Source organism: Harpia harpyja, chromosome 3 (assembly GCF_026419915.1).
Source record: "Harpia harpyja isolate bHarHar1 chromosome 3, bHarHar1 primary haplotype, whole genome shotgun sequence".
Taxonomy (NCBI): Eukaryota; Metazoa; Chordata; class Aves; order Accipitriformes; family Accipitridae; genus Harpia; species Harpia harpyja.
In genome coordinates this window covers 25,312,264-25,337,102 of record NC_068942.1, presented here as the reverse complement: position 1 = coordinate 25,337,102, position 24,839 = coordinate 25,312,264, and the positions used below count along the sequence as shown (strand labels likewise).

The 24,839-nt window shown below is 39.9% G+C and overlaps 1 protein-coding gene across 4 annotated transcripts in view; it reads left to right on the top strand.

The window, feature by feature from the left end:
• Positions 1 to 1,081: 1,081 nt before the first annotated feature.
• SENP6 (SUMO specific peptidase 6) overlaps positions 1,082 to 24,839 on the top strand; it is an 84,190-nt gene continuing 60,432 nt past the window's right edge. For 2 of the 4 annotated variants that reach the window (XM_052781684.1, XM_052781683.1), the window contains exons 1-2: positions 1,082 to 1,610; positions 21,722 to 21,815. In XM_052781684.1, the coding sequence (XP_052637644.1) occupies positions 1,562 to 1,610; positions 21,722 to 21,815 (143 nt within the window). In that variant the 5' untranslated portion in view covers positions 1,082 to 1,561. Of the gene's footprint in view, positions 1,611 to 20,006; positions 20,298 to 21,721; positions 21,816 to 24,839 lie in introns of those variants that run through there. The other 2 variants (XM_052781685.1, XM_052781686.1) reach the window with 2 other exon arrangements.

Sequence of the window (24,839 nt, the reverse complement as noted above, 5' to 3'; positions counted from 1 at the left end):
AGAAAAAAGCCTTTTCTCCAAGGAGATCTTGAAGACCGAGATATGTAGGTTTGCCAGCACTGTTGCAGCTTTTGGAATTCTTTCAAATTGCTCGTTAGCTCTGGTGGTGTGACATAGCATTTGGGCAGCAGTCTGACATCTCTTGTGTCTTTCTTCTTCCAGGCCAGCTCTACGCTCTTCTCTGCTTCTTTTTACCTCTTGCTTGTGTCAAAACTGAGCACTCTCACTTTTAAGTATTTTTAAACACATTGGCTTATGAATATGGTTGGTGTCCATACAGAAAGTTTGGGAATGAAAACAACAAATTTAGAAGACTTAAAGGACAACAAAGAATTTTCGTCTCTCTGGTTTTTAATTTTCATACGCACTAGGTACTTGAACTTACCTAGTTTGGGACTTCAGTTGACAATCTTAAGTTCCAGTATTTCTGGACGCTCACTTTTCAGGCATTAGTCATTTTAGAAACTAGGAGCTTTGAAGTAGACATAAAAATTCCCCGATTCTGCAGTAGAAGTGGGGTCAGTAGAATTCCAGATGAAGGAACCCTGTCCAAGAAAGGAGTACCTAGCTTTCCCTAACTCTACGCTGTCGTAATTCACTTTGCAGTTTTTAAAGGATGCATGGTTTTGGCACTTGGGTTCTTGGGCTTCACAAGAAAGCTTTTTAAAATGTAAAACCTTACATGCGAAAAAAAGGATTTTTTTAATTTTAAAAGTCAAATATACCCGAGGCCATGACTTGCAGTTTCTGCCTAGGTGGCTTGGCAACGCCGTACGTTCTGCAGAATTCAAGTTTCGGCTTTAAACGTGCCTTGACGAGGCCCCAGAAGACTTTACGGCTGGCGAGAATTCGCCAGACCTTTGTGGCCTTTTGCCCGAGCGCGGCGAGAGACCAGCGGGCCCCAGTCCCGCGCCATGGACGCCGGCACTCTCGAAAGTTCATTCATTTTCGGCTGCCCGATCCGCCTCCTCCTCCTCACCTTCCGAAAGCCGCTGCCTCCCAGCTGATCGAGGGGGGAGCGGGAGAAGCCCGACGCGTTACCGGGCACGGCCCTACTGCGGCCATTTTATCGTCTAGGGGCCGGGGTGGCGGGCCGGGCGAGCCCGGCGGGGGGGTCTCGGCAGGGAAGCGCTGGTGAGGAGGCCCGGCCGCGCCGTTCATGGAGGAGAGGGGCGGCAGCGCGGCGCGCACCGCTTCCTCGTCCTCCCCGTGCGCTCGGAGGCGCCGCCGGCGGAGCCCCGGCCGGGCCCGTCTCCCCCGCCGGGCGCCATCGGCGGCTGCTGGGCCAGGCCCGGCCGGCGGCCGCTCGGGGGGCCGCTGCTGGCGGACGCGGTGAGGGAGGAGCGGGCGCGCTGCCGCCGCTTCCTCCTGCACGGGGGCCGGAAGGCAGCGCGGCCCGGGGAGCGGGAGAGGGCCGGGCCTCGGCGGCGCCGCCGCCGCTGCGGGTCACCCAGCCTTCCGCAGTGGGGGTGGGCGGCGGAGCGCGCAGGCCGGGGGAAGGGCCAGGCCCCGCCGCCTCTCTGGGCGATGGAGTGAGGGAGCGAGGCTCGGCAGCGGGAAGATGGCCGGTGGCGGCGGCGGCGGCTGCAGAGACAGCTTGTTTCTGGACGGTGCGTGCATGGCTGAGAGGGGGGGAACGTGGCCCGTGGGCTGCGTTTCCCTTCTGGCAACCAGTAAGGGGCACGGTACAGACCGGGGAATGGGGGAGGCGGGCGTGTGTGTGTGCATCTCGGGGGGAGGAATGGGTCCCCTTTGGGAGACAGCGACTGTGAGAGGTGGCTTCGTGGTGGGGGAAGGGTGGGTGCCGTAAGGGGTGGTTTGGTTTGGTGAAAAGAGAGCTGCTTTTGAGGGAGGGGTTAGCGAGGGCGATTTGATTTCTTGTCCTTTTCCTTTCTTTCTTTCTTTCTATGTTGTGAGGCTTTGGAGGTGCAGTGTTTTCTTTGTAGGGGCAGAGCGCTGAGAGCAGCCTGGGCTTGGTGCGGCAGGGCCGGTTTTGCAGGAGGAGGAATCTTCTCTCGGAGGGGCGGTGGGCTGGTGGGCGGCCGGGCAAGGTTAGCGCTAGGTGAGGAGGGGAAGCGAGGATTGCTGTGCAGCCTCCCCGCTGCATTTCCCTGCCTTTAGCCTGCTCCCAGGCCCCGGCCTAGCCCGTACCCTTTCGCCCCACCGTAAAATGAGTCTCGTCTGCTTCTAAAATGCTGCTTTAAAGGTTTGGGACTGAGGTTAGTTCGGGGATGGGGATCGTACCTACGTTTGTGATACGAAGGGGATGAATCTATCAGCTGCAACTGAAAGAAACCTTTAGCGTTTATAAAGCCTTGAGTAATTTTTTTTGATGTACGGGTTTGGTGGTTTGTTTTGTCACTGCAAAGCTCTTCATCATAATGCAAAAAGTCTCCTGAAATTCGAGTATCTTTAACTGTTGAGCCTTTACAGTTTCACCGATCTAAAAAAAAAAATCTGCTGTTGTAGTCTTGCAAAATTGCTATAAGCACAGATCCTGATGACATAGGCCAATAGACTGCTAAATTCTGCAAAATTACCATGATGATAACGAAGGAAAATGTATGTTAATGAAATAAATTACTCCTCATAAGTAGAGTTTTTCAAGTCAGGGATAAGTTTAGCATTGGGGGTTTTGTAGTACCTGTATTATACAGAACATACCTCTTGCAGATTTTCTTTTGCTGCAGAATGTTTGGTTTTGGTTTTTATTACTGGATGTTCTGGAGTAGAAGTACGGTGTGAACAAAGTACTGCTTGTTGTTTTGAATTATTAATCTGAAATTGTGATGTTCAGAAACTCTTTCTGGGTAATAACGGCTGTCGTGTTACCTCCCTTCTACCTTTAAAGTGTTTGGTGGTGAAATGCAGATGCTCCATTTTCCTGAACTCTCTCTACAGAACATAGCAAGGTTTGCGCAAATACAAGTGTCAGGGTAATGACTAGTCTCTGTCTTCTGTGTGCACCTTGGCTACTTGCTGGTTGGACAGGTGGCTAAGAAAAGACAGATTTCATATGCAACACACTTTTTTTTTTTACTTATGACGTCTCTTTCCAACAGCAGGACCAACACTGGATAGCATCCCCATTCAAAGCTTCAGTATTCACGATTGGTGAACTCAGTTATCAGCTGGTTTTGTGTTTCCTCATTGTTTACGGACGTGTTAATTTTAGGACTGATGATGTGATAGAAATGCTAAGAGTGTGTGAGTGTGCACACACGTGTGAAGAAAACCTGATGTGGATGGTGGTGACAAAAAATTTCCGAGGGTGGCCCAAGTCCAAATGGGATGATAGTACTATAGCAGATCTAGTAAGAGCTGGTAAACTTTGTACGGATTTGAAGCAAAGGAAGAAGCAGCCTTTCAGATGTTATTTGAGAGGTTCTTATTGGGGATGTTGACTTTATAGGAAAAAGTAAAGGTACAGAATATATATATATATGGGGGGAGGTTTGGCAGTCTGTAATCTGGAAATGTACAGCAGCATATTAGATCACCCTAATGACGTTAGAACCACCGTTATCCAAAGGCTAGACAAGCACGAGAGTGCCAGACTTGTGAAACAAGTATAACGTGGACAAAAATTAGAATAAAACCATATAGAGTAGGAAATACGGCAACTTCTGTTGCAAGGTGATGATTAATACATGAGCCTAGAGTTATATCTATAGCTAGTCTGAGTCTGTATATTTCATGGACTCTGTTGAAGTCTGTGTAAGCAACAGCCAAAAATTGTTTACTTGATGGCTTTGGAAGTGTTCTGTTAAAGGCTGGTAGAGAGGAGGGGGAGGACTCCGCTGTCCATCCCTGCCATTAATGAGCAAAACAAATGAATTAGGTGCCAAATGGATGTTAGGTTTATCGCTAATTGAACTGAGTCTTATGGAAACTGTGCTGTTTAAGTATGTACCTATATATGTGTGTGTGTGTGTATATATATGTACACAGAAACTTCTGGTGCTGTCATGCTTATGTTGACTATCAGTGAGACTTAAGCATACAGTTAAATGAAATTAATTGCTTTTAAGTATGATAGTTATTCAGAACTTTGATTTTGATTTCACATGTCCAGTAAGATACTGCTTTTCTCTTCTTTAGTGTAACAGATGTTACTATGAAGAAATACGGCTGTCATTCTGCTGTTAAAGTGCTTCCTTTTAATATTTTTATTATTTTATTCTCCAATAAAAACAAAATGGTCTTTCTGGAAGGGTGTTTCTTGAGTGATTTATCTGTTGCCTTTCTGGTAATGTTGTTCTTGAACACAGTGATTCATACTAGTACATGGGTTTTGTCCAGTTTTGTGTATCTAATGTGTCATCATTTTTTATGCTGTGTTGTATAGACTTTTTTATGGAAAATGTGAACAAGATCCCTAGAAGTATAAAGTTTGACTCTTTTTAAAGTTTCATTTGTTATCGTTCTGGAGCAGTGCTAATAGTTGATACACATCGTATACATTGATATACATGACCTGCGTGTTTACTTTTCTTGAAATGTCAGGATTGTTAGAATTCAGAAGTGTGGAAAGTACCTTATTTTTATTACTTAAGCTAGTTTGCAAGTGGAATTAGCAAAACTTTCCCCTTGTTTTCTGAATTTATTTTCCTACAGTAAGGTTTCAAAGTGATGGGCGGAATGTGCAGAAATTCATACTAACAAAATAGTCCTATTGCATGGGAATTCTTTCCTGATTTGGAGGACTAGAAATTTAGTGATTAGAGATTTCCATCTGCAGGAATTCCCGTGTTTTCCAATTGATAGCCACACCTAAAATACAAAGCAATGATAGGAAAATCTATTTGGATTTAGAGTAGGGGGATGTTCAACCTGTAGGAATAGTTGATCATTATTCCTGGAGAAAAATAGTGGGAACTCTTGTTACATTCTGCCTCCTTGGGTGTTACTGAGTTGCAAGGAAATTGCAATTTCTCTTTTCCAGCCTTAAATGTAAAGTTTCCCTATATTTGTAGGTGGGTAACAGGCAAACTTTAAAGTATTCCTAAATGCACGTATTTCCAAAAGAAAGGAGAAACATTTTATTCCTTCCTGTTTTCTTTTTTCAGTCTTCTGGTGATTACAGTAGTGATCCTGAGAACCAATATTGAAGTTTGGTTTTGAGGACCTCCTTTCTAAGGAGTGTTGCCAGTCCCTACCTTCAGAGCTGCTGAGAGATTTCAATGCAGTCATGACAGGAATTTGCTCAATTTTCATTCCATTTTCTTGGCTACAGGTTTCCTAATAATAGAGAAAACTATGTGGACTACCCATTAGCAGCAGCAAAAGAAACTTCACAGTTGTCTGCCAGAGGATTCTAGAAGTCTGCTTTGCTTTTCATTCAGTTCACATGTAAAGAATTGTCTTCACCAAAGCAAGGGTTATAGACTTGTGTATTTTCTTAAAGGTAGCTGAGATTCTGGACTGGTACAGAAACAGTCAGCATTTCTATATTAGTGTATAGACATAGAGTTGCCATTTGAAGTGATGGTCAGCCTTTCTTGCCTTTTTTTTTTTTTTTTTCTTTTAATCACCTGGAGAAGTCTCTGACAGGAGTAATACAAATTAGTAGGCCAGAATGGAGTTTGTATTCAGATAGAACACTTGAAAATTTTTTACCTGCTATGACTCTTCTCTTTATCTTTCTCTTAACAGTGAAATTTTTTTATTATTTGTTGTAATTGTCTCCGAAGTAGTCTCTGACGCTTTGTTTATGATCTAGTGGAGATAAGCATTAGCTTGAAAATGAGGGGAGGGGATGTTCCAGGTATCATTCACCTTCTTCTGTGTCTTTATCATAATCCAAACTCCAGCTTTATGCTGTTGAATTTTTCTCTGGTTTGCATCACTCCCATCAATGTCCAGACACGTTCTGTTCCTTCCTTCTGTTTTTCTTGAGAGTAGTTTTCTATCTGAAAGTGGGAAATTTGTGACTCTTCCGTGGCTTGCTTATGTCTCCCCGTCCTCTGACCCATTCAGAATTTCTTTCCAGCACTGCATATGTGTCTTCTCAGACCTTTGTTCAGCTCTCCTTTCCAGTGGTTTTAAGAATAGGAAACCTTCCCACTGACTTCAATGACAGATTATTTTCTGGGAGTGAAACCCACTTGTTGAGAACTATTTCTTAGCAAAGTCCAATTGAAACTATCTTCTTACTGTCTTATTTTTTGTTTGTGCCAATCTAGCTTGGGTGATAGGTAGCATGAAATATTAAGAAAGACAGGCTGCTTCTTAGAGCATGTAGAAAGATACTAAAAATAAACTTCCATTTATCTATTAATGCTCTATAACATACATTGTAATACACTTGGTAGCGCATTCTAAAATAATAGCCTGTGCCCAAGTTTTCTTCCACATCATCACCTTCTTTTTAATTTTGAGATGTAGGATTCTAGGAGCCCAGGCTTGTCCTCTGCTTTCTGAATTGGAAGGCACCCGTGTGCAATTTTCTGGTTTCCATTATGGGGCATTTATTAGTTGGTGGTTTTTCCTAAGTAGCTGCTGCTATAATGATTTTCCACAGTGGGACATAGAAGCTTCAGGTGTAAGGGTAACTATCTTGTGTGGGATGCCTCATCCGTTATTTTCTGGCACTTGGATTTGGTAGGAAAGCTCTACTTTTTCTTCAGAAAAAGTACAGAAGTTCTACTGGTTTTTAGTGGCCAAAAAAAAAAAAAATTTAACTTGACAATGTTCCTAAAAGAGATCCTTACACTCTTCTTTATGTAAGTATAAATACAAAAGTAATAGTAATAACATAAATAATAACATCAATATGAGGCTTGATAGCAAGCATAAACCAGCATTTTGCGAACATCTTGCTTGCACAGATACTTTTATGATGAGCCTATTTGGATATTGTAGTCTTTTGCTTCTTGTTTTATCTACAAGGATAAAACATAATGAATTATTTATTGTAATGGTTTCAGCAACAACTTTGGCTTTTATTACTGTTGTTTCTGGAAGACTATGCATGGATTTCAGTGCAGTATCAGACTTCACCTTTTCTATAGAGTTTTAGCCGTGTCTTTTAATTGAGGTGACTGAGGGGTGTCAAGGTGTTTTGTGTTGTAGCAGGTCATGTAACGTGAGATTAATCACCAAACTCGCCACTTTTAAATATTGCTATATAAGAATATGAGGGGTTTTGAGTCATCTCATCATTTTGTCTCCTTCCTTCCCACTAATAGGTATTAAACCCTTTTGTTTTCAGTGGAGTTCAGATCTCACAGGTAAATAGCTAGAAATCTTGTGAAACTTGCCCACTTCCATAAAATAGAGAAGTCAAAATTAGTGTCCCTGAAGTGAAGGTTTCAGTGTTGCCTCAGCATGGTTTGGTTTGCTGCTAACTAGTGTCAGTACATATACTGGCTGAGCAGTCAGGGGTCAGGGCAGCTAGGGGACTCAGTACACAGGACAGTGCATGCCTCCGTCTGTGTGTGTGTGTTGCAGAAAGGAGTGGAAGAGTGTGCAGGATAGCTTAAGGTACTGCAGGAGGCCAAGAAAACAAGATAAATAAAAATGGAACTGTTGTGCTGGGGGAAGCTGTACAGATAGAGCGAACAAATTCTTTTTCGGGGAAAAAAGGCAAATGTAATTCTTCTCTTAACTTGGTTGTTTTAAAAGGCACTTCCATTGGGGGTGGGTGTGGAGCAGATTTGTAAAGTTCCTTTCTTTTGGTCCATGTTTTAGCACCTATTTGGTTTCAATTTGGAGGGTTTTTTTTTTAAGGTAGGGATATTCTTGCATAGGTTGAAATCTGTCTGATGCTCTGTATTTGACTACTTCTTGCTTAAAATTAAGAAAATTAAAGCACTACTAAAAATACTACTATTCTTATTCGTTATATAGACTTAAACCTGGTTTTGTCTTGCACATTTAATTTTCAAAAGCATGTGTTGTTGAACTTCCTCTTACTGTGTTCAGCAGCCTAGCATGTGTAATATTTTCAGGTGAAGCTGATCTTAAGCTGTGGCGGAACCAAAGTTGGTGTCTTGTGTTGGCCAAGTCAGCTGCTTTTGAGTGTTGCGTTCACAGGAGTAATTGGCACTTCTATAGTGGGTGCCCAGCAGCCTGTGTTGATGGATACCATGATGCAAAAAGAATTACCTGGCAATCTTTATTTTCCCTGAGCCTTCAAAAATATAAGCTAAAAAAATGTTTTTTATTCTGCTGCTGAGGCCACGGAATTTCATTTCCTTTAGGAAATGTGGAAAAGATAACCAGTTCTTAAATCATGGGTTAAAATCAGGTGTATTTTTAATCATTAAATCACTGGCTAATTTGGTGACACATGTTTAGGTTGGAAGCTTTTTTTGAGAACTACTAACATGTTATAAGTAGAACTTAGTAGTTCATTAGTATGTAGACTTGTGAGATGTCTTTTGAGTACTTTCAGTAGAATGTTGTAAAAGTCCTGAAAACTTATTTAATTTTCTTGTATGGTGTAGTCTCCCTGCACAGAACTGGGGATTGGGCCAAATTGAATTCAGTCTCTGAATTACAGTCTAATATAAATCAGAATAGAGAATGGCTAATGGTTATTTGGGTACTGTAGCTAACAGGAATGATTAAGAGCAAATAACTTTTGAGAAGCTGTTTTGTTTTTATTTATGGTGTAATGTCTGCTGTGAGTTAAAGAAATAGCATTTTGGTAAAGCTGTTGTTTGAATAACTTTTTTCTAAATAACCTGTGGAAGGAATTATGTTCTAATATACGAGGATAGTTGGTTATTAAAAGGATTGTAGTAAATGCAGGAGTACTGATGTCTTGTAGTTAATGTACAGTAGCAATTTGCAGCACAGATATCAAATTTGAAAATAATGCTTTCAAAATAAGCTGTCCAAAGAATAGTAAAATGGTTAAGGTGCGATGCTATTGTCTTGTACAGGGTAATGATAAATTGAGTGTATGGATTCCCTAAAGCAGTGAACTGTGACGTTGCTGTTTTTATCTTACCGGGCTGCAACTCCATTTTGAATGTAAAGCTGCATGCCAACTATTTATTGGTTCTCTTTGCAAGGCTTAAAATTATTAACTGGCTTGGGCATAGGGACTAACAGAACATTATTAACTGATTAGAGGGAGTTATGTGTTGCAGCTGTGCTGCTCTTAGGGCTCACTGCCACAGGTGGGGGAGAGGTCTGCTTCTCTTTCCCTTTGCCCCCCGCCCCCCCCCCCCCCAAAGTCCAGCCTCGTGGTGTGTCTCGTACTGTCCACCACCCCTGAGATTTACCAGTTTATTGCCAAAGAAATTGAAGTTGCTGTGTACTGTCTTGCCAGATTGGCACTTTGCCAAGTCTCTGAATTTGCTCACTGAAGGGTAAGCAGGAGAGGCAAGACAATGGCTTGGATAGGGGAGAGCAGACAGACTCTGCATGTGAGAGCAGTGGGACGTTCCCCCTTTCATCTGTCGGGTGAGCTGTTAAGTCAGGTTAAGGTGTAATACATAACTTAAACTTTAGAATAAATACTTCTGTGTAACAGCAGCTTTATTCTGCCCAGGGAAATGAAATTATTTTAAATAACGGTTAACTTCTGTGCAGAACAAGTTTATGGTGAAGGCTGGAGACTGGAGGGAATCAATTAACAGGCTGTGGTTATTCTTCCCAGGTTGGTCAGTAGGCCTTTAAAAAGTTTTTCTTAATGGGCAACTGCTGTAAGTGCTGCATGAGGCAAGGAAACATTTCTGAATGTATATCCCAGTAATTCCTGTGAAAGAATAATTTGGATTGAAAGACATTGAATTTGGAATATCTTTCTCTGACTGAATCTTGAATGATTATAAATAAAGAAGAGTGATGATTCAGAAACTTCGTGTGAAGCCTTCCTGGGTTTTCATTTGTTTGTTTTCAGACCATGCAAGCTATAGCTGGTGCAAAGTCTCCCTGTTTGTTTGTTTGTTTTTTTAAACAAGACTTGCCACAATCATGTTTTAGGATTGATAAATACCAATAATATTTTGCTGGTGTGCTAAAACATAATACTGTATGACATGATTAATATTATGTAATCTTAGAAATTTATGTCTGTAAGAAACAGCTGCAAAAATATTTGTTATTTTCATGAGAATGTTTTTATCCAGTTGTTTTACTTGTACTAAAATTCATTCTACTGATGTATTTTTATTAATGTTGTAGGATATCATGTTGTGTTTGTTTGGCATGTCCAATTTTTATGGCTCATTTAGCAAAATATAAATATCCTGCTGATGATAGAATTTAATATGATGGTCTAACAGAAAGATTATTCAAGAGCCTATTAGATGAGAATTTGAACTACGCAGTAGAGGTTAGGTTTCATATTTACAATTGCCTTTGCAGTTTCTGAGGCTCACTTCTTTTAGAAACAATTAATAGAGTCGATTGTAATTTTATTTCTACCAAGGCTTACTGCTCAAGAGGCAGTTTAAGAATCCTTTACAATTGGGAATAAACTTTCAAAAGTGAACTTCTGGACTACTCTGGTCCAGGTTATTATGATTGCATATACTTGGCACAGTGGGGTAGTAAATCTTTAACTGAGATCCTTAGTTCTGCCATAAGGCAAATTATGTTGTAGCTGAATCTTTACCTGATGAATACCACAAAAAAAAGCATCTGTCATTAATGTAATAAAGAAGTTCTTTGTCATCTAGCAAAACCTTTGTTAGATGGAAAAGGCACTGCACCTTACTTGGAAGAAAGACTTATATTACTCTGTGCCCTGTGATAGAAAGAGCTGATAGATCAAGGTAAGCATGAGTGGCGTGTTTGGGTGAAGGTGGCTGAAACTCATCTCCAGTTGCAGGATGGTCTCTTAAGAAGTTGGATGTTTTGCTTCAGCTGTCTTTTGAGTGATATTTCTTGAAAAGTAGGTTCATAACTGGGTGATATTAGCAAGCTAGCATGTGTTATTTTGTTATATTAAAAATTAGTTGATCGATAGCACTTCCTCATATTACTCAGAAAATTTGTTTTTCTAGGGATGTTAAAGTTATTTTTTAGCTTTTTAAAATAAAGCATACTTAGTGAATTATAGCATACTGTGGTTTAGTTAGCAGTTGCCAGTGTTCCTTAAACTCATTGTTGCTAGGTCTAATGAAGTTTGATACTTCTATTACAAAGATTTCTGTGTTTTTAATGCAGTAATGTAGTTGCATTACATCATGTCTCACTGCATTGTTGATCTCTAATTGCAAAGCGAGTTGAAGTATGTAGTGTATCTAGTGTGAGCAGGAGGCTGTTGCCTATGTTTTTGTTGCATTTCTCTGATTATTTTTTTTTTTTTAATAAACAGACATGGTTTACTTGATTTTTTTTTTTTTTTAACTGTATGTGCATTTGCAAGGTCATTTTCTAACTCTTAGCAGTCCCCATGTGTGGGTCCATACTGTATGGCCATGCAAGTAATTGTGCCAGCAATTTACAACACAGCCAGGCCTACCTAATTGCTCTGTGCTGCTCAGAGTGACGGTCCTGCTGCCCTTCCCAGAGACAGTGTGCTCACAGCTTTGCTTGAGTCAACACTGGCACTTCTCTGGCTTCATGGCAAGTTGACTGAAGGAACTAAATTGGCAGAAAACTAATCCTGTGGGGGGGAAGTGTTGGTGGAGCTAGTCTGTATTGCTTTTCAGCCATATCAGCAATCTAATCCAGTTGACTGCCCTCTCATATGGGTATGAAAGCTTGCCAGTGCCACTAAGAATAGGGAAAAAAAACAGGTCTTTGACCATTATAGAAAGGCAAATGCAAATTTTTCTCACAGCTTAGAGTTTAACCAACTCATCCTCCTTTCATCCTTTTCCTACCCAGATTTTTCTGAGATGTGCCTTTTTCATTTGACCAATTTATGGAGGTTTTCTTGATTGTTGAGTGTTTTCTTTGTGTGCTTTTTTTGCTGTCCTTTTCAGGTGAATTTTGAACAATTGACAACATCAAAGAAGTGTCTTGCTTTTTTCTGTTTTAATTACATTTTAGAGTTTCTTCTTCTATCCTACATTTGCAGATTATTTTCTTGTAGAAGTCATGGAACCTTTCTGGACTTTAATTTTTGTATGTTTTTACAGAGGGGATAACACCTATCTGACATAGTCTTTGAAGGTTTGCAGGATAAATCCAGAAGTGTTAACTAATACAAATTCTTGATTATTTTTCTTCTTCCTTTTGGTATGTAGATACAGTACTTTATTTCAACCTCATGTTCCGATTATTGCAGCAAACCTGGAAACCTTCTCAAAGTGTTGGTTGCCTAATTTCCAGGTAGTTAGGCTAGGTTATTAATTTTATTCTGTATGTAACTGCCTTTCAGGACTTTCTAAAAATAGATTGGTGTTTGTTTAGTGCTGTTATATTCTCAGTTGCACAAGCTTAGCTTTTTTTATGAAGATGGATCCCATGGTGCATAACGTAAATCTAAAATCAGAAGTGTGCAAATCAGATGCATAATGTACTGTAAGGTTTCCTGCTGTGTTTTGCTTATAAAACTCTCACAGCGTTCAGAATTTGAGATCATATGTGGTTAACATCACATGCTGATTTGCCACAGAAATCGTATTCTGGAATTCTTGTTCAAGTGTCATCTTCCTTGAAATGGCTTGTTAGCTTTATATGCTTTTTCACATTTTGAGGGTAAATTGGCAGCTCAGAAATTGTCCCTAGCCTATGCTAACCTTTCATCCTCCATTTTTTCCTATAAAATAGGAAGATATCTTTCCTATATTTATCTTTCCTATAAAAACACTGAAACTTTCTTCTTCCTGTCCGAATTTTTAGTACATTTCCAGTCTAGCAATAGAGGTCACATGTAAGTAGAGAATTATATATATTCATAATGCAAGAGATGAAAAAATTACTTTTTTGTTTATTTGTGTTTGGTTTTTTCCTTCATTGTTGGATCCTGCTTTTGATGTTATTTAAATTATTTTACTTGCCTGGAAAGTTTGAGTGGGTGGCAGACTTATTCAGAGAGAGAAAAGAAGGAGAGTGACTGAGGTACTTCATTTTGGAAGTGTTTGTGATGATGGTGCAGTTGTCTTAGGTGATGCTTTGTACCTGTGAGTAGTCACTGGTTTTACTTGACTGCTGGTTGGAATCATGTGGGTTGGAACCTCCTGTCCAAACCAAGCCCAGTTAGAGCAGGTTGCTCAGGGCTTTGTTCAATCTCCATGACCTCTCAGGTCAACCTGGTTCAAACTTGAGCACCCTCATGGTAAAAAATAAATTCTTCCATTGAGTTGGAATTTTCTTCGCTCCAGCTTGTGTCCAGCGCCTCTTGTCCTTTTGCTGTGCATCTCTGTGGAGAGTTTGGCTTTATCTTCTCTCTGCCTTCCCATTAGGTAGTTGAAGACAGCAAAAAGGTCTCCCCTCCCCCCTTCTGAAGGCTGAATAAACCCAGCTTTTTTAGTGTCTCCTTATATGTCATGTGCTTGATCCCCCTGGCTATATTGACAGCCCGTCACTGAACTTGCTCTAGTGTGTCAATGTCTTTGTTACACTGGAGAGCCCAAAACTGAATGTAGTACCCTGGTTACAGTTTCATATGGAAGTGCCATATGGAAGGGAAGAGTCACTTCTCTCGACTGCTGGCTAAACTTTTGCCAATATGTTATGTGGTTGGCCGTCCTTGCTGTGGAGGTGTGCTGCTGACCCACGTTCAATTTGCTGTCCATTAGGACCCCCAGATCCTCTTGAAGAGCTGCTTCCTAGGTAGTTGTCCCCCAGCCTGCACTGTTGCATGGGCTTATTTGGTCTCAGATGTAGGACTTTGCATTTGCTTTTGTTGAATTTTGTAAGGTTCTTGTCAGCCCATTTCTTCAGCCTGTCAGGTCCCTCCGAATAGCAGCCCTGGCTTCCAGTGTATCAACTGTTTCCCCCAATTTGGCATTGTCTGCAAACTTGGTGAGTACACTTGGTCCCAGCATCCAGATTATTAACAAAGACATTAAACAGTATTGGCTCCAGTACCGATCACTGAGGGATGCCATCAGCTGGATTTGTACTGGTAGTCATCATCACCCTTTGACCCCAATGGTCTGCCTGGTTTTCCTCTCACCTTCTAATTTGTTTACTCAGTCCATGTCTCTCTAGTCTGCCTATAAGGACCCTGTGGGAGACCATGTCAAAGGCCTTGCAACACCCATTGGTCTCCCCTTACCTACACAGCCAGTTGGGCACAGTTTGCCCTTGGTAAATGTGTGCTGGCTGATCATTGTCTTGTCATCATGTAGCTGGGAATGGATTTCTGGAAGATTTGATCCATAAACTTATCAGGGGTTGAGGTGAAGCAGACTAGCCTGTAGTTCACCGGATCATTCTTGTTGCCCATCTTGAAGATAGGTATGATGTTTTTCCAGTCATTGGGAACACCTCTCGTGCCATGACCTTTCGAAGATAACATAGAGGGGCCTAATAGAGATATTGGCAAGCTTCTTCAACACCATCAGATTCATTCTGTCTGATCCTGTGGACTCGTACATGTGCAAGTGGCTTAAGTGTTCTGTAATCATATCTTCCTCGACAATAGGTGATAATGCATTCCCACAGATTCTGCTGGTAGAGATGGGGAACTGGGAGGTCAAAGGGCAGAACTTAACAGTGACATGTGGAGTGGCAAAAAAAAAAAAGGATCAAGTTCTTCAGTTTTTTTCTGTGTCCTTTGTCACTAGGTTCCTGTCTCATTGAGCAGTGGGTCCACGTTTTCTGTAGCATTCCTTTTGCTGCTGGTGTAAATAAAGAAGCCCTCTTGATGTACTTCTGCATTGTTTTCTGATGCTGTCATAAGGGCAGCATCCTTGGGTGGTACCTCTACTTCTCTGTTGGGAGAATCAGTAGAAAAGGCCAAGAAACACCGGTAGTCTGTTGTGTGGTTACCACCGCTATCCTACCAGAAAAACTTTCAAAGACATTGCAAAGAAAATATTCAACATACTTCAAAGCTCCATCCTCCTCTTATCCTCCTCTGTTACTCCTTGTTAGTACTTAGAAAATGTTAAACAGTTTGGCAAATGATCAAACTTACGCAGTTCTGTGTTCTTGAGTCCAATCATTCTACATGATATTCTGCACTGTAAGCAACCCAATGTGTATGAAAGTCCTGAAGAAAAAAAAGTCGTTTATTAGAATATGCAGAATATTTTTCCATCTTTGAACTACAGACCTCTTATAAATGCTTTTTCTTTGCAAACTTTTTGTCCAGGAGTGGATGCTCTGTATTTATCATTGGTTTTCTGTTGACATCACATTCTTGAAAGGGTGGGGGTTTTTATTAGCTATCTGAGAAATTAAATTGCCTTCATGTGTGAAAGAATGTCCATACTTTGTGTCCATTACACTGGTATCATAGAACTTCACTGCTGAACTCTGTGCTTCATGTAATAATCTCACTTACTATCAGTTTATGATTACTGCCTATTATTGGAAGTGGTTTTGACAGGTTTTTTGCATCGGCAGCTGTTTTTAAGCAATAGATCTCTAAATCTGTACCTGTAAATGTAGGTTAGACTATGGTTCCATGCAGATTTCTTTGGTTTAGGCACTAAAGATACCAATCTCGGTTTCTGGATGCCCTTTACCTCTGCTGTGCTGTCACAGCTGTGCTGTGATAGTGTAGTTGAACAGAGGAGGAAACTGATATGGTGGAAAAATAACTTTCACCCTCCCCTGCTGCTCAAGGTATTTTTGCCTGAATTAGTTTACTTCCCCAGGTTTGCTCTCAGTGAGGAAACAGCTGTGCTGATGTTGGGCAGGGTGCAGGACTGGAGCAAGAAGCCCCAGCTTTTAGGAGGTGTGAGGGGTGCATAAACCTTTTCATGTAGTGCTGCTTCAGAATGTGAAAATGCAACCTCACTGTGGTTACACAGTTGATGTACTAGAGCTGATGGTATCAAAGCTGGAAGATAAAAAGCTATTTTGCATAGAAGCCTGAAGAAGCCTGTCTGAAAGAATAATGAAGCAATGGGGAAAGTAAAACAATTAAAAAATATTTATGTGTCAGATTTTTGAGTACTTGTATCCTCTTAACAATATATGTGGTGACTAAATGAACAGCAGATGAAAAAGCTTAGAAACATTCTTTTTAATTTACTTAAATATGAGTCTGAATGAAGGCAATGATACTGAGCACATTTAAATTAATTTGCATTTTTTGTGTGAGTGCTGCAGTATCTGATAAGTTGGTTGCAGTTGTGATGGTCCAAGAATTTGTAAGATGAGGCTTATATTATTTCTTTGCCAGTGTAACTGGGGAAAAAGAATGTAAACTTCAGGTCCTCCTGGAAAAACACCTTGGTCCTGAACCAAACCTTTGTTTGATTTAGGTTTCATGTTTAGGATGGTTCTTGGACACGCAGAAAGAGATGTGATCTCAGCAAATGAAAGACTTGTAGAAGCTTCTGTGTGTTGTAATAGAAACCTTAAAGTCTCTACTGTTGTATTCTGGAGGGATGGGGAGCTCTTCTGGCAATCCAGACATAGATCTGAAAAAGTTGCTTTCCTAGAAAAGTTGGTCTTCGTGTGGCCAGTAAATGCATCCGGCATCTGCGGTGGGTTGACCTTGGCTGGTCCCAAGGTGCCCACCAAGCCACTTTATCACCCCCCCTGCCCAGCTGGATAGGGAGAGAGAAAATATGACGAAAGTCTTGTGGGTCGAGATAAGGACAGGGAGATCACTCAGCAATTACCATCACGGGCAAAACAGACTTGACTTGGGGAAATTAGTTTAATTTATTACCAATCATATCAGAGTAGGATAATGAGAAATAAACCCAAACCTTAAAACACGCCCCGCCCCCCCCCCCCCCTTCTTCCCAGGCACAACTTCACTCCTGGTTTTCTCTACCTCTTCCCCACCAGCGGCACAGGGGGACAGGGAATGGGGGTTGGACTCAGTTCATCACACCTTGCCTTTGCCGCTCCTTCCTCCTCAGGGGCAGGACTCCTCGCTCTTCCCCTGCTCCAGCGTGGGGTCCCACCCACGGGAGACAGTCCTCCATGAACTTCTCCATCGTGGGTCCTTCCCACGGGCTGCAGTTCTTCATGAACTGCTCCAGCGTGGGTCCCTTCCCCGGGCTGCAGTCCTTCAGGCACAGACTGCTCCAGCGTGGGTCCCCCGCGGGGTCACAAGTCCTGCCAGCAAACCTGCTCCAGCGTGGGCTCCTCTCTCCACGGGGCCACAGGTCCTGCCAGGAGCCTGCTCCAGCACGGGCTTCCCACGGGGTCACAGCCTCCTTCGGGCATCCCCCTGCTCCGGCGTAGTGTCCTCCCTGGGCTGCAGGTGGATATCTGCTCCACCGTGGACCGCCACGGGCTTCAGGGGATTCTCTGCTCTGGTGCCTGGAGCACCTCCTCCCCCTCCTTCACTGACCTGGGTGTCTGCAGGGTTGTTTCTCTTGCATATTCTCACTCCTCTCCTCTGGCTGATGTTGCACAGCAGTTTTTCCCCCTTCTTAAATCTGTTCTCCCAGAGGCGCTACCCCCGTCGCTGATGGGCTCGGCCTTGGCCAGCAGCGGGTCCGTCTTGGAGCTGGCTGGCATTGGCTCTGTTGGACATGGGGGAAGCTTCTAGCAGCTTCTCACAGAAGCCATGCCTGTAGCCCCCTCGCCACCAAAACCTTGCCATGCAAACCCAATACAGCATCACATCCAAAACAATAAAGAAATAGGTATGTTTTTCTGGTCAGCTGTAATATAGATTCGTATGGAATGACTGGCCTTAGAGCACGAGGTACAAGACATGCAAAAAAAAATCTTCCAACATGGTATCTTCTGTTGGACACCAGCACTTTACTAAATACTCTATTATGTCACTCCTCACTTCAGTGTTTTAGGCAGAATTTTAAAGGGTTTTTTTTGTTAATGCACAACTTTGCTCTTATTTCATGGAGATTCACTGTGAACTTTTTTTCCTCCCATTTAGGAATTGCTTAATGACACTGTTGAATGATAGAAACTCCTGCTAAAGGAGTTTACAAAACAGTGTCCACACACAGTAACTTAAAGGTGTTAATCTCCTTTCTGCCATTTTTCCTACAAGCATACTTTGTTTTGTAATCCATAATTTGTTAATTGGGTTTTACACAAAAAGACTGTATGGGGATTTTTAAAAGGTTGGCTTTGGGATGTGGTTAATAATGTCATAAAAGTTCTAATAAAACTAAAATACAAATTATTTTTTCAGGAAATTTTTTAATTGGCTTTTTAAAAATGACATGTGACTGATCACAATTGTTTAAAAAAGCAGTGAAGTATCTTAGATGCACCTGTTTAAGATCTCTATTTAAATTCCATCTAGTTTCTCGGGCTCAGATTTGCTTATATCCCTTGGTATAAGTGCACCAAAGGGAGCTTGTAATGGGAAGAAAAATGTTTTGACATTGCTAGTAAAATCTGTTCCAGCATGCTGCCTTTCTTGGGCAGAGGTATAGCAATTGACTTCTGTTGGCTCAGTATCTTGGGGACAGCTCTGTTTATTTGAATATTTTCACCTTCTGGGTATGAATGTGTCTTGCTGATTAAAATGGCCTTGATAATATGCATAGTAAAAATTGCAACATAGAGGTCCCAAATTTAAGTCTTACTACAAAATAGTTATAAACAGCCTGTGTGACAGATGACTTGTTATCCCTGTTTAAAAAAAAACAACCAAACCCTGTACAGAATCAGATGCCAAGTGACCATTCAGATCAAGTAACTCAGGTGAACGGTCTGGCTAACATGATGATATACTTCTAGATTTGCATTTTTGGTAGGACCAAGAATGCTAGAGAGAGTCAAAATTGATCCAGAGCTGAGTGAGCAGAGCTGGGATACTAAGGCTGTTCTTCCATGGGCAGCTGAGCTGGTCTGTAGTGGTGGACAAACCATCCAATACAGAAATGCTTAATTAAAAAAAAAGACTACAGAAAATCTTAAGAAACTTTTTGAAAAGGAACTAAAAGATGCGGCTGGAGTGTAAAATATTTGCAGAGAGCTTGGGAGTTATTTAAAGACACCATATTGGAGGCTTACAGCACATGCATGCTGCTTATTTAAATAGACTTCAAAAGGCCCCCCAGATATTGGCATGGCTAAACAGAAGAGTAAGGTGAAGTGTCTGAAATAAAACATTGTCCTCCTTGAATCTGAACTTTTGTCCCAATAATGAAAGTAGAGAATAATAAAAAAGCTGGTGGATTTAACCTATAATTATAATGAGGCAGGCAAAAAAAAAAAAAAATTGATGAATAACTCCCAAGAGGCATACAAACTATTGTTAAGTATTTCTTCAAACTCAGCATAAAAGTTTCTGGAGTATCTGTAGGGTCAGTATACAGCCAAGTTGTAAAAGGCAGCTTTGGAGACTATAAGGTCATAGCTGAAAAATGGAATTGCTTGCACTCACTTTGACAACACTTACAGAGGTCTTCATGCCAGAATATTTCTTAAAAAGGAATGCGACAGAGTATATGACAGAAAATGAAACATCAGTGGAAGAAATTGCAGTATATTAAGCAAAAAATGAACAAGGCAGCAGGATCAAATGGCATTCATCGAAGTGTAAGAGGAACTTGGGAATGAAGGAGTTAATGACTGTAGCATGTTACTTGTTGGTTAGCATCATCTTTCTGCTACAGGTAAAGAAGGTAACTGGTATGATACCAGCTTTTTAGAAAGGCAGTGGAGGTATGTGAGGAACTTTAAATCAGTGAGCTTTGTGACCAGGCAACCCAAATTCATAGAAATGATAATGAAGGTGAGAATTAAATTAATCGTTCCCTTTGTAAAGTCCTTTACCAAAGGCTTTTGGAGAGGCTAAGTTGCCTCTGGATTAAATGGAAAGTTTTATAACGAACAACTGGCAACAGATGGAAACAGAGGGCAAAAATGGTTCTTTTTGTTAATAGAAGGAGTAACTGATTGAACTCCACAAGGTTCTGTGTTTAACATTGGTGCACAGATAGAAGGAAAAGGGTTTGATAGCAAGGTGACAAAATTTGTAGGTGTTGCAAACTTTATTTGGGTTAGCATAGTGGCTAGCTATTTAAAGAAAACTGCAGATGCTCAGGTTTTGGGTTATGTGGGTTGAAATCGTACATGAAATTCAGTGTAGGTAAATGCCAAGTAATCTAAGTGAATGAGAAGTGGGAAGGAGAATTTTTGTAGACAGTGATTGGCTCTGAACTGGTTCTTACCAACCATGAGTGAAAGACGGAATTATCTAGTACATAAAGATAAATGCAGTTCTCCATAGCAGTGAAAACAGCAAATCCAATATTAAGGCTTATTAGGAAAGGAATAAAGAACAAACCAGAAACATCATGCTGCTTCTGTAGAAATTCATGGTACGTATGCATCTTGAATATTCCTCATGGTGTTGGTATCCTCATCTCAAAAAGGCTACAGTAGACTAGAAGAGGTTCAGAGAGAAGCATTGAGAGTGATTTGAAGGCATGAAACAGCTTTTATGTGAGAAAAAATTAAAAAGACTCAGTTTTTTTTCTATTTCTGACTGGGAAAAGGATGACCGTGAAAGAACACAACAGAGATCTATGCAATCATGAGTGAATAAGGAAGAATTACATGTTACTGTCTTCCAAAGTACAAGAACTGGAGGAGTAGAACTAAGTAGGAGCAAAAGATGCCAGATTGAATCAGGACAAACAAAAGGAGATACTTACTCATATAATGTATAATTAAGCCAAGGTACTATCTGCTGCAATATGCTGTTGATTCTGTACAGTAGGGTGGATTAAAAAAGCAAGCGGGCAGAAGAAAAAGGCTAGCAAAGGCTGTTAAACACGAAAATATCATCCATGGCTTAGGAAGGCCTCAGTAGATGCAAGTAGCTGGAAGCAGAGGTTGAATATGCAATAAATATTTCTGTGTGCACTGTTTATACTTTAACTCTAGACATATGTTGTTGGTTGTGATTTTGTTTTTTCTGTCAAACCATAGAGTTGCATTCATTATTTCTAAATGCATTTCCAACTATGTAAAGAAAAATATAGTAAGAAAAGACACATTTAAATTATACCAAAATCAAAGCTGCTGCATAGTTTGTGTGAGACAGCTCTTAGTCACAATAATTAGCACCCGGTGTGAACAGTGCCTTGCTTTAATGAGTGCTGTCTCTGGACCGCCTTCACTTAAGAATACCACCATGCCATCATATTACATGAAAATGTCCATACTGTTGGATATTGCAGTAGATAAATCTGAAATTTGATGTAGTGTGACTGTTCTCAGAAAGTTCAATTTTTTTACTTAGTTGATGCTAACACTGAAATTTCAGTTAGCATCAGATGTTAATTCAGGTCAGTGTCAGATGTTGAATTAACAAAAAAAGTATTATATTGAAACTGTACTTGGGGCAGTTCAGGACTGTTGCTTTTATATGGAAAAATTAAATATGTGTTTGGGTATTAAACATTTAAACAATAAATGTGAGGACCCTTTCTGCGTGTGGCATGTAATTCATATCAGAGAAGGAACCCGTAAATTTACAGGTGTCAGTGAAACAGTTGAAATCTGTGTAAAACTACCTCATGTCATCATTTTTAATAGCTCGCTAACTCACTTGTGTTTATTTAGGAATATGAGTCACCACTGCATTGATGAACTGATTTTTGTCAAATGATAGTTAAACATTGACATCAACAAAATAAAGGCTTGGGGAAAATATATGCATCTGGTTTACTCCTCTAGTTTGTGTTGATTGATAACTCAACTTGAAAATAAGACTTATCTTAACTTGTTCTCATTTCAGCTTTGGATAGATCACAGTCCAGGAGAGATGGAGGTTTTAAAAATAATTGGAGCTTTGATCATGCAGAAGAAAGTGAAGGAGATGCAGAGAAAGAGTAAGGATGCTTTTATCTAGGCTATTGAAAGTATAAGTGTCTATTTATAAATAAATACTTTTTTTGTAATTTATTAATAAGAAACAATATATAATATCTTAAAAATTGAAGTGATTAAGAAAAATTATTTCAAAGAAGTGATTATTTTAAATAGTATTGCCATATAAAAATGCATTATAATGTAAATTTAATTGTGAATGTGGCACTTACAACATAGGGCACAGTGCATTTCAAAAGTGTTGCAATTGTCTTTGGAGCTACTGTGTAAGTCTAAGGAACACAGACAAGAAATATGTCAACGTGTAAAGTAAGGAAATGGAAAGGTAGGGTATCCAAGCAGCTTCAACTTTTCCTTTACTGGTGATGCTGCTCAGTACTTCACAGTTATGATTAAGGTACTTCAGTAGCTGTAGGACTACATCAAGTTAAATTGAGCTTAAAAGTCTGTTGGTTTTTTTCCCTTGTGTTCATCTCACTGGGTAGAGTTAAGGCTGGTTTTGTTCCCTGATCATTTATTTCTTTACTTAGTGTGTGTGGATTTTGACTAAAACTTAAACCCTATGTGTGTAGTTTGAATACATACTTTGTCCTTGTGACGTTTTATTGTTGCTAATATGTTTTCTCAATATTAATGTATTTATTTCCGAAAAGACTAATGAAGAAGACTAAACAACAAGTTTCATGCTTGGAGAATGCATTTTAGGTTTATTTGTTGTTCTTAGATATCTGGAGAGTAGAACCTGCAAGTTTAAAAAAGGCTGCTATGGTTCTCTAGTAAGGAGAAACTGAATCCTGTGGTTAGGTACAGAAATAATTCTTATATGAATTTGTATTTGGTAATACTCTGCCAAATACTGTGTGTTGGAAAGGATATAGGAAAGTAGATGCATAACCACTTAGGCTGCAGCAGCAGGCTATGCTGTAATCTTACAAAAACATTAAGATATGTGATGGTTTAGTCATTAAAAAATGAGTTCAGGAGTTCATTGAAGTGTGAGGTAAGCATGAAGAACTTTTGTCAAAACAGAACTGTATCAGAAGTTAAAACCACTTTTTAAAAGGTTCTCAAACTAAGGGCATTCTAGTTTTATAAAATTAAGCTTGCTTTTTTCCTTAGCAATTTTACATCCATTTCTGGTGCAGTAGTAGCAGTGCATACAATACAGTTAGTATTTGCATTTTACTTGTCTTCAGAAATAAGTAACTCACATTTGTAAGCATAGCAGCTTTTTTCTTCTAGTAATTTACTGCCATTTTCCTTCTGTCTCCAGCTGATGTTGACTTAAGAACACAGAATGAGATACGTATAGTGTAGTGATGCTAAAAAAAAATAAAGTTTGAAAAACTGATTATAGAATGTATGTTTTATATAATTGTATCTGATTTTAAGATGGTATTTCTGAGTGATTTTTTTCATTCCTTTCAAATATTCTGTACAATAAACATTTTTTCTGTAGCCAATATTGAAATTTTATTACCTACTCACGTCAGTAATTCTGTTTTATACCTGTGAATTATGCAGAATCTTATCTGAAAGTTTAGATAAAAGAGCAGTTGAAAATTGATTTAAACTGGTGATCCTGCCTTTTTTGCTTACCCATCCTCTAATACCATTTCACGCAACTTTTCACTCCCTCCAAACAACTATATGCTTTAAGCTGCCCACATATTTACTTTTGGTAACACCTGTTTTTTTTTTTGTCTTAATGGCATTGTAAGCTTTGAGCATTTTGAAATAACATGTGTATTTTGCTTTTCTGATACATTTTTACTTTGTATAACAAAATTCTGACAGAAGAGAATCTTTAGAAAACAAATGATGTGACAGTAAATTGTCCTTTTCTTTCTAAATTCCCTTCACCCTTAGCAGAACATTTCAAAGATTAGCAGATTTAGTTCATAGAATTGTTCCAGCATAACGCTTAGTATCACCCCAGTATTTTGAGTATACTATGCAATAAGTATGTATTCTGGCAATTTTTAAAAATGTCATTTGCTATGGTATGCTGATACTTACTATTTAACTGCATTTCTGTGTGGAGAAAGCTGTAAATCTAAGGCAAGCATCCGGATGCATCTCATGCTTGTTGTTGAGGCACTAACTAGCATTTTAGTGTCTGACCTTATCACAGCTTTTTGCCCTCTTAATGGCAGACACACAATAAGTTTGTTTTGAACTAGCCCAAGAATAACATTCCAGCACTTAAAGGATTGGCTGTGTTCTTATATTACCCCATAAGACCTGTGCTAATGTTGTTGGTCAGTACTGGATGTCTGCTTGGATTATCTTTCCTCAGTGAGATGAACACAAAATATGTGGCTAAGGACCTCCTACCAAAGCAATTTTTAGAACAGATTGTTTTAAAAGAAGTGTGTTGTTTAACTTATTTGGGGAATTAGATCGGCTGTGTCCGTAATGGTAAGGTGTCAAGTACTGAACACAAAAAGAGTAAAGAACTTTTGTAAACTGAAGATGATTCGGAGAAGTAGATCATCACCCAACACAATATATACATTTTTAAATGCTGCTAGAGTTGATAATTGGCATGGAACTAGAGTTACGGAAATCCAAAATGGTGATTGACAAGTGTTTTATCCCGAAGTAAGTGCCTGCAGATGATCTTCAGTCCATTTGAAAAAGTAAACGTAACATTTCTGATGATTTGCAAGGTTTGATCTACTTAAGATAGCAATCAAGATGATAGCAAGTGACTTGAGACTTTTCTTGCTTTGTACTCGGAGATCATACAGAAGGAGTGGAACCTTTATGTAGAACAACAGAAAAAAAGACCATTTGGTCAGTTGAACACGCTGAAACCTGTGTAGACGATCACAGAATAAAAGATGGAAATTATGTGTATCTTATATAGCAGAAGACGTGAAAGGATGGAAGATTTATGCAAACATGGCCAAAGTAATATATTAATTAAACTGATTTCTGAAATTAACATGTTATAAGATAGTTTCTAGTTTTACAGGTGATTGTTCCTGAATCCTTTTTAATATCCAGGTAAATGTTTTCGA